We start from the raw sequence: 20204 nt of genomic DNA on the forward strand, positions 1-20204 counted from the left end.
AACTAGCTACGTAACCATTTCAGTAGACTGCTTCCAATCGAGGTAGCTATAGTTGTCGAGCATCATCGCACGTGCCACAACTGTACTCCAACAAATTCATCCACAGTCCGGTAGAGCTAATACTTTAGTGCAAATACAGGTTACTTTACGTTAGCCACAGTCTGTGCTGCAGTCCTAGCACACTGCTGACAGGATGACGTATTCACTCACTTCACTCGGCGAAATTCAAATGCCATGTATTGCACGAAATCCCACCTGTCTTGCTAGCAGAACTTGTAAGCTTGACTGATCCACCTGACTGACTAAGTAAAAACAGACTGCACTGCCGTACGTACAAAGGTCCAGTGTGATCGACTCGATAAAATAAACTTGGTACATTTATTTAGCTAACACTTTATCACCTCGTAGACAGTAGGTTCATAGCGTCATCTGGTCTCCTTTGTCACTTGTGAGTTGTGACTCCTGCCGTGGAGAAGCGGGTCACTCTTTAGATTCAAAAATGTTCTATCACGCGAGTAATCTAGGCTAAATATAGAAGTATGTGTCTAATATTTTCGTTCGATGGATTCGCGAGCGAGTTGAACATTGTGTCACAGTGTGTGCGCATTCACTAGCAGCCCCTGGTGATACCGCGTAGTAGTGTACATAATTTACAGTCATTTGCGTGTCAGTTTAATACTGGTAAACTTGTTACGAAGGTTTAAAAAAAAATCATTTAGTGATGGGGGGGCAAATGCCCCCCCTTGCCCCCCCTTAGCTACGCCTCTGTCATCAACTAATGAAGTTTACATCAATTTTCTTGTACCATTGAAGGTTTAATTAAATGCTAACAAGGAATTGGAGCACTGGAAGGGAGAATTGAGACATGCATATTTATGTACAGCCAGTAGATAAGGTGCAAACCATTTTCAGTCATCGACCATGCATGCTGGCTGGATTGACAAATTTTGATTTCCCACCTACTTTCCTACAGTACAAAGGTTGACACCAGCTGCCTATTATGCTACCATAATTTAGAACATGATAGGCATTAATAAGCATAATTGGGCAAATTGATATTGGTCCTATACTTGTGGCTGTAGCCAGACTTTTATCTGGGTATGTAGGTTAACGTGGTCCTTTTTGTGCAGTGTGATGCAGGATTACATCAGCTCAGGATACAGTGTGCCAGCATGCAAAACATTCTGAAGGTAGTGAGATCTGGGGGCATTTTTGATGATAGATTAATTTTGGTGATCACTTAAAAATAACACAAAACTTTAGAATAAACTCTAACTTTCTATACAGTACTTTACAAAACAGCTTAATTAAAAGTACTGCAAGATAACAATACTGTACCTTTTAAACAGCATGTACATGCATAATAGGCTAATGCCTAAAATGGGCTACTTGGAAATATATAACGTGTAGCTGGTGTCAGGCGTATTCTGTCCACTTGGCCCATACGCTGTCTCATTGTGAGCCTGATCGATGTCAGTGAAAATGTTGTTGCATTTGCATAAAAGTTGCCAATATATACTACACAGTTTGTATAGTGGGCTGGGGCAAGCTCATTAACCTCATGATCATGAGCTTCAGACATACATTATTTCTGGTTGATCAATGAATACAGCTAGCTAGTTAGCAAGCACATGACATAACAATTCTGCTTTTCCAATTAACATTTTCTGTTAGGGGTGGTCCACAATTTTCAGCTGTTTCGCGAGCGTACAAACCGTACGCTAGGGGGGAGGGGGCAAAATCACATGTATGCTTTTTTAAAATGCTGATCATGTGAGTTGGAAAGAAATCCGAATGCAGTGATAAGGCTCTAGTAAGCACTACTTCTACTTCATGCAATTCAGTGTCCAATTAAACGGTGGACTAAGCGAGCTCATGCTGTTAATGAATGGGCCCAAGCCAACACAGGAAAACAGTGCCAGGGCTAGGTTAAGCTAGCTAGCTACCAATGAAATGAGGCTTTATAAGCTGAAGGCAAAGATAAACCATGTTTCAAACTACAGGTAGGAACAGTTATCAGCGTGATAACACATACTACAGGCTTTATATACTTTTATAACAGTACTGACTTACTTATTTTTCTTTAGTCTTAGTCTATATAGCAATTAACAAACGGAATGATCTACCCCAAAATGTGATTGACTCCAATGATATTGATCAGTTCAAACAAAAACTAGCAATTATTTAATTTGTATACTTGTATGTATGTTGTGACCTGTGCACTATACTCTAATAGAGGTCTGCACAGTATTACCAATAATAATAATAATAATAACACTGATAAACGATTACAATTGAATGGCATCTATATAGCTACACTGGTTGTTGCTTTTGTTTAGTAGGTGTTGTTGTGGGTTTAGGAATACTATTGGGTATGGGAGGCTGGATTATGTGGGTACTAATTTGTTCACACTACATAGTTGTGGTAGTTGTGGGTTGCCCATAGAGAAAACCTAGCTGTCTCTGCAGAGTGTACCCACATCTCCTGACTCCAGTCCACTTCAGAACACCCTACAGACTAGTACTGCTGTTGCTACTGCCAGTGATATGGTTTTGTATGAACACATCGAAGATGGCCAAGAACAAGTCGTTTCTATGATCTGTATGTACACATTTGCAAATGTGCATCAGGTTAATACTAATGCCCGCTGTGTGTAGGAACATTTCCTTCAGGGTATCAGCTTCAAAAGCATCTAAATGATAAGTTGCCTAAAAGACAAAACAAACACCATACATGAATTTTGCAATATTAAAGTGTCTGGGTGTTTGTTCTGCTATACAATACATCCATGTGTCAACAATTATACAGTACGCTTTTGGCTGGGGGGAGGGGGTCAGAAAAAAAGAGTACTCTTTGTACGTTTGCAAAAAAGTTGAAAATTGTGGACCACCCCTTACTGAATTATTGAATAATTGTTTGTTTCACATTATACAGTGCAGCACTTTATAAGAAAAGGTATATTCTATTTTATGATATTCTACATAATATTATATTGTAATGTTCTTCTGTTACGGTTCATCGTGTTACATATTTGAAAGCTTGAAGAGGTTCAAATTATTTACAAAATTAAACTGAAACTTCTTTATTGTCGAGGCATTCATGGTTGACACATTCAGTTTCAGGATCTGAAGGTACTTCACCGTCTTCTTTGTCTTCACTGACATTGTTGTCATATTCTTGCTCTTCTTGGTGAGGTATTACTGGTATGAGTGAAGACTCTGAAACATTCTGATCATCTACACAATTCCTTTCCACTGCAGTCACATTGTTTGGCTCCTCAATATCAAAAAAGTTGTTTTTTACAATGTGCCGGATACACTGAAGAATTGTGTTCTTTTCTTTTCTGATTTCTGGGGCCAAAAGCTACAGTTCAAATTGCAAAGATATCAATCTTCCAGAAATGCAATGATAAGCAATACCTTTTCCAGTAGTGTAGCCTTGTGCTTTACATTATTCCGTAGAATAGGTTGTTTGGTCTTCTACAGAAAAGTGGTAGCATATTAAACACAATACAACAAATCCTGTCTATTCTGGTCACATTGGGCACAAATTTTCTGACCTTATTAAGCAGGCAGCTAAGCTGGCCTGCTTAAACAGGTTATACAGTGATTTATGGTAAAATACCTGAGGCACAGACCAACTGATTCCTTTGTCTTTAGTTAGACTGTTTGCTAGCTGGTCTAATCTGTATTCATCATTACCATCAACTTCTGTTTGTTTTAAATGATGAGATCTCCTGCCACCTTGTAGTAACAACAAACATGTTACATCGTACGTGACTAATTCTGTGTAGTACCTCTGTCTTGTCTTGAGCTCCTCTGAAATCGACCACGTCCACCTCTGCCTCGCTTGGCAGCAGGGTGCTGCCTGTGAGCCCCACCCCTCTTGCAATACCTAAAGTACAAATGCCATATAGTATACATAACAGCATTATTAACACCTGAATTAACAACAGTACATGTTGTAAAACTACATTATTGCTGTTTTGTATGGTAAATTGCTAAGGAGCATACACATAACACACACCAAGGTCATGTGCGAATCTTGCCATATACCAACATTAAAAAAAACGTTAAGCACACTAGCACCTGACTAAAAGTAACTGGTGTTCTGATGTTAAATATCATCACACTTGACTTTTGGCTGTGTAGCATGTACCTATAAACATCATCTTTTGCTGTTTCTCCTCTCTCTAGTTTTTCATCTACCTCCAACAGCTTTAACCTCACTCTTTCATTTGTTGGATATTTCTTTCTTCTTTCTTCTCTCCACTTAGCAATTTCTTCATCTGAAGTGAAGAACAATTCTTTAGGGATTGTATGGATCTGTAATGAACAGGAATAAAATGAAAGGCTGTCTGTCCGCAAGCTGCGTAATTTGAATACCATGTCACAAATCATTTGTGCATATTAATCACCACCCATCTAACATATGTAAGAAAGTTCTATGTTGCATTTATTGTAGAAAGTCAAAGAGCTACAACTGTCATGTACTCATATATACTACTAGATCCTAATTTATTAGATGACATCACAGTGTCTACATCTATGTATACTTGCTGGTGGGACTTTTATACTACTACTAGGGTGTTTGATTTTAAACCACTATTATGTAGCAGACGAACAATTGATCTTCACTGTAAAACCCAGTGGTTACTTTGATTTCAGTGCCAGCTCAATGTCTAATTTACTGTTTGGTAACTTAATGCTCCTAGTCACAGTACAAAATGGATCCCATCACAAGTTTCCTAAAATACATTATTCCCAGGATTTGCCTTCAAGTCCTAAGGTCATCCCACCTATCCACAAATACACTATTCCATCTTTCAGTTTCACTTGACAGTTTCTATGATATCATCCTAAATTTATGGAAATTCCAATACAAGTATTATTATCGTCAGATGAATTTATAGCATATTACACAGGCCATCTACACTCCGTAGACATTACTGGATCACACATGGGCCAGTTTAATTAATGACTGAATAAGGCCAAAACACTCTAATAGAACAGTCACCATTGTCATCTCACATAATTCTTCAAGTGAGAACATATTGTGAAATACAGTTATTTCTGGCTTGCACTTGCAACCATACAAAAGTTTGCAACATGTATAATTTTTTGCACGCCCATACTGTTGCTAGTAAAGTATACAGTTTTGATGTCTATTTTTTTTAGAATTATAAAAAGTTACTACTAGATAACTAGACTCATACCAGCTCATGTTCCTTCAGCACTCTGTTGATGGCCATGAAGTGACATCCTGGTTGATTACACTGCAGTCAGCATCACATGAGATCACATGAGATCACATGACACACCTGTCTATGTTGAGAGATATGGCAGTTTAAATCTGACTCAGTACGGAAAGAAGACTCGCAAGGCTGACATTTAAAATCACCCGAGTCCTTGTTACTTTCTTTATACTTTTCATTGTCCAGCTTCTGTTTCCTGTTTTGTCTCCATGGCTAATTTAAAAACATGAAAAGATGGAATGGAACATAAAATAGTACGATTTACAGAAGTTCGGAGAGAAAGCATTACAAATGAAGTGCACTGTGCAACATATCACAGATATGGTAATAAATAACATGATATGTTACTGGTCTTGCATAGCCAGACCACTACTCATTCATTTGTGCATAGGTAGGAAAAGTATTTGTCCACACACACGCACACACGTACTCTCTCTCTCTCACACACACACACACACACACACACACACACACACACACACACACACACACACACACACACACACACACACACACACACACACAACACACAAACACACAAACACACAAACACACAAACACACACAGGTAGCAGTTCAGCAGCACTACAAAATTGATACTTATACTGTATGGCTGGAAGGTTTTCATTTTCGGATATTTCGAAGGGGCCCTTCTCTTCGAAAATAAATTCCCACGTCCGGTTGTTTTTCAAAAATAAATTCCCACAAGTGAAAGCAACCGTCCAACTTTCGGCGATTCGTTCATGCATTCCTCGAGTTTCAGCTCAGTATTGCTTATGATAATGGGTAAACTGTATTATTACTGTACCAATAACCAGAAAACAGGTGATCCAGAATGGGAATTGATGCCGTCTGCTCTAGAATCTATGGTAGGACTATAGCTATGATCGAGCGTGATCGTGCCAGTAAATTCACTCCACCCGACTTGTGCAAAAATCTGTGTTTCAAAAATAACCCGCTATATGGTAAAGGCATAATAACATAGAGTATTACATCAAATAATCTTCAAAACTTAATGGAAGATTGTACACAATTCAAAACTCAAAGTATCTATGCTGAATTAAACGTTGCAAATAACAAGACACTGCAGCTATACCTTACATTTGAAACTGACCAGCTTCATTAATTAAACCAAATGAAATTTATCTCCTCGTTCAGATTTTTTATAAATGATATGGACAATTATTTTCCTGTCATGGTTAAGGGTGCTCGCGGCTATTTGAAGCCATACAACATGCAAGTTTTGTATTGTTGCTTACACTCGCATAATGTATAAAATGATCCATATGCTACTTACGTTAGAAGTGCTTCTCTTTCTCTTCAACACAAACCAAGCAGAATTCTTCTAGCCTATACCATTTTATAGCTATGCGTAGTTCTTCATGAAGCGCTTAAATCGAAACTAGTCCTCCATTTTTCACAGTAGAGCACTGGAAACCACATTGAACAAACTTCAGCTTATAACTCACAACTCTATGTTTAGTATTAGTACACAGCATACATATAACTTAAGTTAGTACTAAAAGTGTGCTACACCATTCAAAACCTCATGTTCTCGGTGCCGTAACTCATGAAGCCATAACGCTACGGACAAAATCTAAACATAGATCTCTGGAGAATTTATCAGCGAATCTCCCTATAAAATTTGAAGCCTTCACGGCTATCACTCAAAAACTAGTTTTAGCAAAGATTGCGTGCGCCCAACATTATTGATACAATAACCACACAAATTCCTATTGACCGCAATCACCAACTTTTCAAAATAACATGTCATAAACGCTGTTCTAAACACAAAAAGCTCTGCTTTCTCTTCTTCACACACAGGAACAGCTTCTTGCTCCGTCTGGAGTCTCCAAGTCGCTCTTGGATAGGTTACGCTAGGCACGCCATCATCAGCAGCTTGTAACACCTTGTGATTCCAGCTGGTAACATTGTCCCCTACATAAGCAGCTTACAATTACAATACTAACTACCAGCATATACCCTATCACTTAAGAAAACAAGGCATGAACGCATGTTGCCTACAAGCGAAAAGTGCGTTCACCTTTGTTGCCTTAACACTTACTTTTAGATTAATTCATAACTGTTGATCCATCAGACAATCATTTGCTAACACTTCAGTGCCGAAGCGAAAAACATGCTATTCTTCCTCGTGTTCTCTGGCGCAAAACATGTCCACTTAACACAAGTATGAGTATGCGTAGTAATGCCAATTATGATGCAATAGCCGCATGTGGTTTCTGGGCTGGCACTTAAACGGCTTCAAATATCAGCGAGCACCCTTAAAAGCATACTCTATATCATGGATATAATAGTGCACTTTAGTCAAAGTGTTTTCATAGTAACAGCTACAACATACGTTGCTAAAAATGTGGTCATCATGGTCCCCCCCTCCAATACATTTCATAACACATTGTAAATAGAGTAAACCCCTCTAAGGTAGTATTAGGGTACTATTTCTTTATCCTTTGTAAAGAGGAGTCTGATAAAATACGTTAACGGTTTATTTACATCTCAGGATATAACAAGAGGTCAGGTAACAGTAATCATCATCTACACCCACTGGTTCACCTCAAATCGTGCTTCTTTTATATTTATTACACACCAATTATCACTAGCCACAATTGGGCAATTTAGGAGAAAAAGATGTTTTACCACATCACTTTCTAAGGATAGTCTCGTGCCCAGACCACTTTTTTTCTTTTTGTGTGGGGGCGGAGAAAAAAAGGGTCTGGTGGATCTCCAATACATTTTTTGTGCAGCCGGATCTACAACTTTTGGGGATCGTTGATTAGTTGTGATGAATAGCAAAGGCTTGTTAACGAAGCGACAATAGTAAATACGGCGCGCGTACCCAAGGATGCAGCCTTGCCAAGCAAACGCGCACCGTGTTTCCTATTGTCGCTTCGTTAACAAGCCTTTGCTATTCATCACAACTAATCAACGATCCCAAAAGTTGTAGATCTGGCTGCACAAAAAATGTATTGGAGATCCACCAGACCTTTTTTTCTCCGCCCCCACACAAAAAGAAAAAAAGCGGTCTGGGCACGAGACTATTCTAAGGGGGCACTTGTAGTCTCTAATAATAAGTGCTACCCTGGGGAATAGGGTCTCCAAGGGCAAAACCACAACAGCACAACACAAGCACATACCTGCTGCTGTTTATAATTTCTGCCACCACGGCCTCTGGCGGGTTTCATTCCCCGCCAATTATTATACCCCAGATTTGGAGAAGGGCCAGGGGGCTGAAAGAAAGGCATCCGCATGCCATTTGTAGGGGGCATACATTGCGCCATCCATGGGTTATTGAAAGGATGAGAAGAGTACGGTAAAGCAGGAGGGAATGGCCCGCGGTACACTGGCATCTGAAATGAGCCACTTTGGCTATCAAACATCGGAGAATACGTAGCCATGAGACTGATTATCTAGACACAAACATTATAATCACTTCGTACTATTACTGTATTACCTTATCAGTAAATCTGAAATCAAAACCGGCTAGCTACTGGCTTCCATAACATGCATAAGGCGAGTTCACACGTGGTTGGTATAGTTATTCTAATATATTCGGTCAGTTGTTAGGCTTCGATATATTTAAAAATTATGACCAAGATAACGAAAGTCTGAAAGTCTACAGAATGAATCTAAGATAACAGTACATGCTGATTCTATGCCAATTGAAGACTTAGCAATGGGTCCGGATTAATAAGTTATGAACAATTTGGATCTGCAAGAACTTGTTCGCCTAGTAAAGCGCGGCAAAGTGGTGGAGTTAGAGAAAACATTAAGAAATCATAATGTGGGCGTGGCTACCTGCTGTGTTGGACGCGTCAACTATTCGCTACTTCATTGGGCATGTCATTATGGCGCTCTAGAGGTGTGAAAGCTTTCAGTATTACCATCCTTACAAATGTTTATCACTAGGTTGCCCAGTGGTTGCTACAGAGAGGTGTCCACCTATCTATAACCAGCACCCAGGGATGGTCACCGCTACATGTTTCTGCCATAAGAGGCCAGCATGTGTGTGCACAGGTTTGCTATTCATCTATTGTGTATATACAAGTCTACTAGTATTGCTTAGGCTCTAGTAAACTACAACTGTGACCTCTCTCAACAGGACTTGAAAGGTATGCATGTACACTGTCATGTATATTTTCAACCAGACCAGCATACATGATACCATTTATGCCTGTGTGGACCATTTGTCTGTCTTAAATGGTCCAGTCAACCATTTGCACTTTTGTAACTGGTCCCCTGGACCATCCTTGCCAGTGCTTGGCTAAAAATAAATGGTCCATCTTCAGTTTCACAGTGTAATTAGCTAGTTACTTACAACTTTTGTCATCCAGTCCATTCAAGAGTAGCACTACTACACATTGTTTGAAACTTCATACTGAGCTACAGTGGGTGGCTAACTGATTATACAGCTAGTACGACTCAGAGGTAACATTATAATCCCGCGCGAGTGCTCAAATTCAGGCCACGACTCGACACAACTCACGACTGGAATACATCACATGCAAAGGCGCTCGGTTACTGGAGCAGCCACCCGAGGGAGCTCACGTGTCGTGACTACATAAGGTGAGTTAGTTAGCACACAGATGCCAAAGAAATCACAGGTCGAAAGTTGGCTACACGAGTGTCAACTGCTCGCAAGTGTAACGTTACCTCTGGGTGGTACTGTACATATAATTATGTAAAGAAATCTCTCTGTGACATTGCCAATGTGTGTTTATCCCAAATAGCATGGAAGTCAACATCTGCATAGCAAACCTAAGTTGTTCATTCTCTCTCTCTCTCTTAATGGTCTGACTTCCAATGCTTCTCATGGTAATGGTGTGAATATGTGACGTGGCTGAAGTTCTGATTATGTAATCAATGAAACAGACAGCTATCGACATGCAATACTCGAAGTATACCTATGTGTAACCAGGTACTGATGATGGATCAGTGAAAATAAATTCCTTTAGCCATAAAGCACGAGTGAGATGTTAAACATTTATACCAGAGGTTGATGAATAGGCTTAAGAGTAGAGGAGCAAATGAACATTGGTATTTGTCTGAAGCGCACAACAAACCAGCATGTGTAAATCACAAGTCCAGAATGTGAAATAGCTCTTTGAACATTCAGTTGCCCAACCATTATCAAGATTACTTTCTCCAGTCTTGTCATCAGTTGCAATTCCGAAGTGACGTTTATGAAAGCTCTGATTGGGATAATAAAAATTAGCTACAACTTTTTAAAGATGTAAAAGGTGTGACCATTATATGACCTACTATATTGTTATGAGTGTATATAAAGAAATGGGGCATCCCCTTTCCTTAGTGTCCACTGATACATATATGATAATGATTTGTTATTATATTGATTATCACGATGCTTTCATCACAATACGATAGTTTATCATGATTGTAGATCAAATAAGAAGTTGTATAATTTAGTAGTAATTTTATTGATCCTATGCCATACCAAAATGTAACAAATGTTAATACAGCAAATGTTGAGAGAAAGCAAACTGTCAGAAATACAGCAAATCTTGCAATTTAATTAAATAACTGAAATAAACTAACAAATACTATGTAAGAGTAGGAATATCTGATTTGCACTCACGATAATCACAAGCTATTATCTTATCACGATAATGGATTACTGCGATGCAACTATCACACATCACTACACAGGTGTCTTACAAGTTATTAGAGTAATACCCTCACAAGTTATTAGAGTAATACCCTCACTAGGCCTGACCCTCACGCTAACACTGTAATACTTTCTGTTTGTTGTTGCAATGGCTAGTTTGCTTCTAGTAGCCATGCTAGCGATAAATCAATTTTAGTACATGGACCAGGTTTGCTTGCCGAATAGTCCACAATGGCCCAAAATTTTATTTTACAGCAAATGGAACACTTCAATGCCAGAAGCATGTATATTTCCTAATTCTTCATATTGTTGATCACATGATCCACACTGATGCACTTACTCATCTCTAATTGGAAGAATTAATCTTGTGAAGTGTCAAGATGAGTGAAAAAAACTGTGGAGTATTTATTTCCTGCCCAACAACCAGGAGGAAAGCATATTATGCATAATTCATTGCTTGTATCATTTGGATGAAAAGTTTTATTACTGAGACAAAATCTTTGTGGTTTTTACACACATTATTCATGGTCACAGCTGAGTATGGTTTGTCAGTCAAATTACAGTGGTGTATGGTGCCATTCTTCACTTTTGTATATAAGTACTGTATGACTGGTAAATTGCAAAAAGTTCACAACACCATTGTGTGTTACTATTCTTTTAAGACCGGTCTGAGGTATGGAGATGATGTGTATTCACAGAATGATTATACCTCATTTATGATGTCAGAATAGGCAGTTAATCAGGTATTGTGTAATATTGCATGACACTTTGTGGTGCCTTTTAGAAAATAAATAGTACTAATTTATAAAGTTTTAAATTTAAAAGTTGGAGGCTTTGTTGAACCATTTTTTCTCAGTGTGTAGAGTTTTTTCTTGCATGCCTACAATGGAGGAGGAGATGGATGATTTTATTAACTCTGGATCAGCCATCACTGAGGAGACTGTACAAAGCGATGTTCCAGGGTCCCTTTTACCTGGATATTTTGCCTACTTATCCTTGGGATTCAAATGGATTGTTACACTGGTCATTTTCCTAATGGTTGGTTGGGTCTTAGCCACGGTCAAGATCACAAGAAGATCGCACAAACCTCACAATATATTTGTGGGTAATTTGATGGCTGCTTGTATTATCACAACATAAATTGGTACCTCTTTGTCAACCATCATCGTATTTGGCTACATCACTGGTCTGGGAGACTTTATTGGCTGTAACATGTACCACTTTCTTTTGTCGCCGACTGTTGAGCTTTACTACTCATTTTTTTGCTGATATCTGTTGATAAAGTTATAGCCATAGCTTTGCCCTTTAAGCACAGGCACATGATGAGGCCTTGTATTGTAGCATATATGATTGCTGATTCTGGCTGTTGTTCCTTTCACTTCTAAGCTTTTCAATCCAGGAAATTACATAAAAGTGGCACAATACAGTGCTTGCTTATCAAAGGGAGGTTCATTTGTTGAAAGTTTGCTCTTTTACACACTACCCATTTGTTGTCATCTCTGGTAACAGTTGCTATAGATGTTTACTTATCGATCAAAGCCTAAAAGGTGACAAGCAAATTGATAAGGAGACTAGGTTATCAGGAGGCGACAGTAATCAAATCAAAAGCTTGAAGCAAAAGTTAGCCACTACAAAGAAGCACCTAAAGCCGATGATTACTCTACTGATCGCTGTTCTGGGTAGCACTTTTACTATGCTTTATTCTGTGCTGTACATCACAGTACGAGTAGCTACAGTCTATATGCAATTTATCGAATTGATTTTTGGCTCGAGTGGTGTCTACATCTTCTTCCTTATGCAGCCATTGATTTATGGTTTGTACTACAAGCAGACCCGTGAACCAATGATGAAGTTGCTGAGGAGCGTTTTCCTCAATGCCCCTGGTTCAAGTCAGCAACTGTAGCTCCACAGCCATAGAAGTCTGCTGGTAGAATAGGACTTGACTGTACATGTGTAATTTATTGTATGCTGTGTAATATTTACTGTGTATACCATTTGAAAGGAAATTAAAATTCTGTGTTGCTATAAATTCAACATGTGCTTTTGAATATAATGGGTATGTAGTTACCAACATACACTAGTACAACAAAACTGTGTGGTAAATTTAGCTACAGCCCTACAGATACAGTGACATCGTAAAGTATACTTTAGTACATAAGACATTACTAGTTGGCTTCTTTGGCATCCACATAACAGGCCCCAATAGAACAACACCATGATACTTTTCTCTGTGTTATATTAGAGTAATTGTGATATTCTACCTACGCAGGTCACACAAGTCTTCACTTGGCAGCAGCGCATGGCAGAGTGCTCACCTTGCAAACACTGCTAAGGGCTGGAGCAGTAAGTTAACACTGTAGCAAAATGCCATAAGCTAGAACTTAAGATTTTTTATACTATAGTGTTCAATCAAGACATACAAACTATTCAACTTATTGAGCAAATGTTGTTGTTTTTTCCATACCAGGATGTTGCATCTGTTGACAATCGTGGGTGGAGTGTTGTGCATCATGCTGCTTTTCATGGTTACCATGGAATACTTCAAGTAACCATGTGCTTTGTGTTTAAAAGTTTTGTTATGTTAATTGCACTAGATATTGAAGAAATGGGGTGCCAATTTGGAGGACGTTGATGATAATGGAGACACTGCCTGTAATTTCTTATTGAACAATCCAGTAATAATGTCACTTTTCTTCTCCTTTTATTTCTAGCTCATCTGTCTGCACAAGAGGGCCACCTTTCATGTTTGAAATACCTGCTCTGTAGCCATGGAAATATTGTGGAAGCCATATATAATAAAAACAACTTAGTAAATAATTAAATTGTATGTAAACAAGCTATACTATTTATTTACATACAGGGAGATAGTCCTAAGACGTTGGCTATACGTTTTGAAAAACAAAATTGCATTGAATACATGACTAAAGCTGAAGAAGACCGTAAACTTCCAGAATTCTACAAAAGTCAGAGTATAATACCATGTATATTAATCATGCTTTACCTTTCCTACTAACAGGTGACGAGTACCCAGCTCATTTTGCCGCCTATAATGGTAACCTCCAGCTGTTGAGCATGTTGATTAGTGAAGGACATTGTCATATAAACCAACCAGACCCTCTTGGCTGCTCACCAGCACACAAAGGTGAATGCATGTGATTTAGTCAGGGTGGGTAGAGTTGGTCATCAGTATCATACAGTACTGTATATATAGGGATCACAAAGATTTGGGCTTTTCTGGCCAAAATATCAGCTTCACAAAACTTCATGGCACCTTGGCAGTATTGGTTAGGTATAACCAAGCCCAATAGTGCCTTCAGTATGATCTGAAACACTTCCAATAGATTGCTACAATTAAAAAAAAATATATATATATATATAGTGGAATTTTCTACTGACTGACTGATGCCTTCAGACAAGTATAACTCGATAACAGCCAAGGCTACGGGCTTGATTTTTTCACTTTTTAATGTCACTTTAGCCCAACTGGTGTCTTAGCATACGTACAATGTATATACCCCTGTGTCCTCCTTTACGTTTCATTTTGACAGCGCAAGGTGTCAATTCATGGTAGTGCCACATGATAGCTTCCTTACGTTTGTAACGAGAATCATGCAAGTTTTCTGTTGTGACTTGGATTGATTGCAGAGGTCCTTCCCATAATGTTCTTCACTTGTAATGCTGTGTAACAGGCTGAACATAGCTGAAATTGAAGCATATTGGCCACTTTGCTATTTCAGTAATTGATGTTCACAGCACGCGGTCAGATGAAAACAATAAGCTAGCCTGGTACCATTCTTTCTTCAAATGCACTATGTGCGGCTTCACCAGTCATATTTATATTACAAAGAAAGTAAACAAACAGGTATAAGGAAAAATTAGGAATTTTAAGTTCAATTAGGGATCATAGAAATAAAAACAGTAACAAGGGAGGTTGTCTACACCTGAAGGACATTAATCCCTAATTGAATTGTGGATATAGATGGAAGCAGGGATTAAATGTCCACTAGTATAACTAGGTGTAGGCAACCTCCCTTGTTTCAATACTTTTTATTTCTAATCAAACTTAAAATTCATTTTTCCTTATACTTGTATACCTGAAGTATCTAAAGGAATCTCTTCATAAACAGAACAAGTTAATTATGGCCTCGATACCTATGTGGGCTTTTTGCTATTATAGCTCTAATCATTTCCTCTCTTTGGTTCACTATTTCCTTAAATTTACTTCACAACTTCCCTGTCTACTATTCAGTAAAAATTGCTTCAATGGTCTTTTAAGACTTAGCAGTTTCCTATGGAGGATACTGTGGAATACCACACAACACTGATATACATCCGTCTTGATAAATAACATAATTTTATTTGACCAGATCTACATAGAGGGGTATCCAATTGTGACTGAATTTGACAAAACAAGGCTTCGACGCACAAAGCTTTGTTAGGAGATATGGCAATTTTAAGGAATCATTGTGTAATAACTTCCCAGTGCCTACAGCTGTGCAAACAAAATTTGCACCAATTGTTCATCTGTTCACTAGCTATCACTGAGTGGGTGTATACATTTCTGATACCCAAAATTTGCCCTGTTTTGAGCAGCTTTTTTTCGAGCGGGTAATAATATCACAGATGGTAGTAATAGGGTGGGAGGGTGGGGGTGGACGGTGGTCTTAATATACGGGTATAAAATGGAGTAAGAAGGCGATTGGAATCCAGAGGCCAAGTTTGGGCTCTCCATGGCCCTCAAATTACTCCAAATTGACTGAGAACACTATTGGCGAGCTCTCTGTGAAGTCCCAGCTCACTACACACCATTATCACAAAGCTATGGCCATTTAATGGTGCCAATCTCACACTCGTGGCTTTGACAGGGTCGGAAGAAAGCTGCTACAGAAACCAGACTTGTCAGTGCTGAAGGAAGTACAGTGTGAAATATGATAGTGTATTAGACCAGCAATCCATTTCTGGTAAAATCGTAAGTTTGATTTTGTGTGTGTGTGGAAGCCTGGTTTTGTGAAATCCGGTCACAATTTGTCAACTGTGATGGTTCATAACTTTGGATCAGTGGTCAGCACAGTCATAGCTTACTGGATGAATAAAATTTTAGATTTATATATGTTTATAAAGTAAACACAAAGTTGTTGATATACGAGGCTAAAACTTCACCAGAGCGTATATTTAGATGTCAGATGTGTTGTTATGGATTAGCTATGGTCTTCAAGTTCATAGAAAATTTGGATGTGTGTGTGTGTGTGTGTGTGTGCATTGGAAGAGCCTTTTTTTGCTAATCTGATCATTGTTTGGAAAATACTCTAATTGAAGTTAGGCAGAAGGATCATACTTGGTTACAAGTCCATTTTATATCATGCTTATATTTAATGTTATTACTGATTTTTCATCCTCTTAGCTGCCAGTAATGGACACATGAACTGTTTGCAGTGGTTGATCGATCACGGAGCCAATAGTGAGCAGACATATTATAATACTGGTTTATTTGTTTTCTTGTTGTTTACCAGTTGCCATGGTAAACAATGCTGGAGAATCCCCTAAGGATCTTGCCAAGCGATACGGCCACGACAATTGTGTGGATCTCCTGGGTGGTAATTCAGGTTAGCAAGAAAATACTGCACTAAACGGACACACATTATCATCTTGGATGATAATAGATACAGATTTGACTGATGAGGAGGATGAACCGGAGCCGCTCTTTGAACCAGGAGCACTAGGTACAACTATTGTACTGCTTTGCTATTGTTTAATTGATGCTACTTTCAGCACGTGCTGAAAGACATTTAGCTGAGATGACCAAAACATTTAAAAGAGCACAACGAAACTATGAACAACTTGGTGGTGCCATAGATGAGGTGTTGAGCTCTAGTGAAAAACAAAGCCTTGAAAGGTATACAATAGTTTTACTGGTGAGATGACTGCCGCATGTAGGCACAAACACACACACACTCGTGCATGTAGGCACGCACACACCACAAAAGCAAAGCCTTCAGCTGTCGTGCTAGCATGGTCTCGCCTACCCAGTGAAGGTCACCTGTGTGCTACTCAGTTGCTAGGAGTCAGTGCAGGCAAATCCCACAGGAGGCTGTACACGCAACACACACATGTGCACACACAGCTTGCACACACACACACGCTCGCGCGCATACGCACACACACACGTGCACCAAGGACTGACCATATAGCCTAATTTCAGCCACTACTAATTTGGGTCTGAATTACTTAGCAAGAAAAAGTGTAGATTCAGACTATACATTAACCAAACATGGGCAAGCACTTAAGCAGAAGATGTACTTAATAGTGTATTTGTTTTAAAGTGCTCAAGAGTGCTATTAAGTTGCATTATTGAGCATTTTTGTTTGCGATTAAGATTTCTTGGTAAAGTCTTTGTGAGTAAATTTTAGTGTGCACAGATGGACAGTGACATAAACCAGACTTATTGTGGTATCAGGGCCTAGCTACATAACACTATGGCTATAGGTACTGCTTACGTAGAGGAAATTTAGTACTGTATTTTCTATGGATAAGTTTGACCTTAAATTAAATCTGAGAGAGTGATTTCAGCATCTAATCATACAATTACTATTTGTCTGACAACTGTTAAAGTATTTCAATCTTGTATAATATTAGTAATCCTTTTACTAAATATTAGTAATCATTTTACTAAGTACATGGTCCGTAAGTGCTTGAGGAAGTGCTTTATTAGCTAAGTAAGTGCTTGCCGGAATCAGTAACACAAACAAGCTTTATTCATACTCTCGTATGCAAAAAAACTGGGTGTGGCTCCAACCAGACGACTAGTAGCATTTTTCATATTGTGTTAATACATCCTCACTAAATGGTCATTGAAAAATATTTGCAATTGTGTATAGGTGATATAAAAATGGTTATCTGTTACCAGCACCAAACAATTGAAATACTCTAATAGAGCAGTCAATGTTATAATAAAGCAGTTGATTTGGAACTGGTCCCACACTTTTAATATACCCATCAGCAGTGATTGATTTGTGTGCTTCCATCATCACCATCAAGCAAGATACTATATAATCAGCTCATGTGATCCAGTGCACAAACTGAGTCAGACCCGGACATGTAATAATTTGGGTCAGATGACCTGAACTAGTTTCAATACTGATGCATACATACCACATACAATGCTTGTTGAATTTCAACTATAGTCTGTAATATTTTGCGATCTTCTTTCTCATTCACTAAACTTTCTGTCACACATGTATATAGAAGGATAGCAGAACTTGAAATGGAGCTGGAATATGAGAGATTACGTAGAGAAGAAGTGGAATCACAAGCTGACCTACTACGCAAGAACCTACAACAACAGACATTAAATCTTGAGCTATCACAAAATATGTTGCAAACAGTAAGAATTATACTACAACTGGTATAGTAGAATATGTTTTATTAACAACAGGCTGTTAAACAAAAAGAAGAACTAATGTCTCCACCAGCCAAGTCAACACAGAGAAAAACAAAATCTAGTCGTTAGCTAGTCTCTTAACTATTGTGTACACAGGTAATGGACAGATTGTATATAAACACCATTTAGTATACATGAAGAATAATATTTGTGTAAATAACATTACATTAGTAAGTTGTCTGTGAATTGGTTAGATCGTGAATTATTAAACCTCTCAGTCAATTATTTGTTCACCCATGAAACTTTATTAGCCCTGTCCATGTTGCCTACACCATAATTGGTTCAATGTAGCCTTTTAAGGTTAGCTAGTAGTCAAATCAGTTGCATTCTCAGTCGAATGAACTACAATCTGATCAGCTATAAAATAATTCCACTCTCCACATGCATTGCTATTACAGTATTCTTTTAGTGACTAATAGTGAGGTGACCTATCTGGACAAAAGTGATATAGATTCAAGGTCACCCTGAAACTTTAAGTATGTGCAAAATCTCGAGTATGTGCTTAAGTGAGAAATCAGTCTCATGATCATTTTTTATTCCACTGACTAGATGAACCTGCACACATGCATGACTCTTTGAATTTGCCATACAAAGCAATTAAGGTTAAGTGCAAGGTTAAAGCTGTATAATATGTACAGTGGAACCAGTCTTAGTGGCCACCTGTATTAAAAGGGACATCTCTGAAAAGAACAATTAAGTTACCCAAGTGGCCAGGAAGCTAGCTAGGTAATACACTGATCCGCCTACCTATTGGAGCAAAGAAATTTTGTGACTGCAGCCAGCTAGTGTGTGCTTCAAGATTGAAATGCTTTATCCCAACCCACAATTTATCCAATAAATGTAAGAAATAATCATTGCAGAATTGTCTAATCTCGCTCATACAATCACTGAAAGAGGAAAGAATGTTATTCCATCACTGACATGTTTGAAACCAAAAAAAATCTTGGGAGAAAGAAAGGTTATACCTCGACTAGTTGACAAAGAACTGTTTAACCCTGACATCATAATGTTGGTGTGCGGATACCCCTAAGCTGATGGCATTGGCAAATCACACTGCACACAGAGCAAAACTGGATCAAATCCTTAAGGTAGGCATTGTAAATGCTGGTCATGTTCTGATAAGCATTCATGAGTATATATGGACGCAAATTTCTTACTAGGTAGGTGTACTGCTCTATTCTGAGTCAATGTAGACCCACACATGGTTGAGGTGAGAGAACACTAATGAGTCCACCAGCAGCCTAACACTTAAATAGCATTCTTAAGTATTAGTGGCAACAAGGTGAAGGTGATATGCCATCTTTTTACAAACATACTAGGTTTCTTATCAAATATAATATCACTCCCAGGTATTTGTACCACTACATACTGTGCTTTAATAGAATATCCACTAACTCTAATATAACAGTCAGTTAGATATTCCTTTAAACATCACAAGCCACAGGTTTATTATTCAGATAGTTTAATATCTGATCATGCATAAGATGATCTTGAAGCAAGTAATTATTATACTGAATACAGTATAGTGGATCAGGTCACTGTATGATAAGGTCACTTGTCTAAACTGGCCATTGTAATAATAAAATTAATTATATTCCCCAAATGTGTTATTTGTGTACAAAGTGACTGATAATGCAGCCAGCTGCTTAATTAAGGAACTTTTGTCCAGGAAGTGATCGAAACAGCTGACAGGCTTCACTGCATGTACAGCAGTTACATATGTGACTAGATGTATATTTGCATTACAATAAAATTTTGAAATCACCGTTGTTAGGAGAGCATGCAGTATTGTAGTAGCAGTATATCTCACTAGATAATTTTTGTACATTTTAAAGTAGCAATTTGACAAATGTTGGTATCTTGGAGCTAAC

At 38.3% G+C, this 20204-nt stretch overlaps 2 protein-coding genes across 2 annotated transcripts; one reads left to right on the plus strand and one right to left on the minus strand.

Moving 5' to 3' along the window:
- Nucleotides 1–2897: 2897 nt before the first annotated feature.
- On the minus strand, nt 2898–8829 carry LOC136240477 (FMR1-interacting protein NUFIP1-like). Its single transcript, XM_066031466.1, has 9 exons — nt 8724–8829; nt 8407–8679; nt 5322–5468; nt 5217–5276; nt 4160–4326; nt 3798–3895; nt 3626–3744; nt 3421–3480; nt 2898–3364 (listed from the first exon to the last, which is right to left on the minus strand). The coding sequence occupies exons 2-9, from the start codon at nt 8665–8667 to the stop codon at nt 3068–3070; spliced, it is 1209 nt and encodes a 402-aa protein (XP_065887538.1). The 5' UTR covers nt 8668–8679; nt 8724–8829; the 3' UTR covers nt 2898–3067.
- On the plus strand, nt 8812–18526 carry LOC136240476 (ankyrin repeat domain-containing protein 42-like). The gene is made up of 15 exons (XM_066031465.1): nt 8812–9131; nt 9179–9286; nt 9336–9381; nt 13165–13238; nt 13363–13440; nt 13490–13547; nt 13607–13704; nt 13756–13858; nt 13912–14037; nt 16297–16353; nt 16406–16498; nt 16556–16615; nt 16665–16788; nt 18138–18276; nt 18328–18526. The coding sequence occupies exons 1-15, from the start codon at nt 8967–8969 to the stop codon at nt 18400–18402; spliced, it is 1404 nt and encodes a 467-aa protein (XP_065887537.1). The 5' UTR covers nt 8812–8966; the 3' UTR covers nt 18403–18526.
- Nucleotides 18527–20204: the final 1678 nt, after the last annotated feature.

The sequence above is a fragment of the Dysidea avara genome, chromosome 12 (assembly GCF_963678975.1).
Source record: "Dysidea avara chromosome 12, odDysAvar1.4, whole genome shotgun sequence".
NCBI lineage: Eukaryota > Metazoa > Porifera > Demospongiae > Dictyoceratida > Dysideidae > Dysidea > Dysidea avara.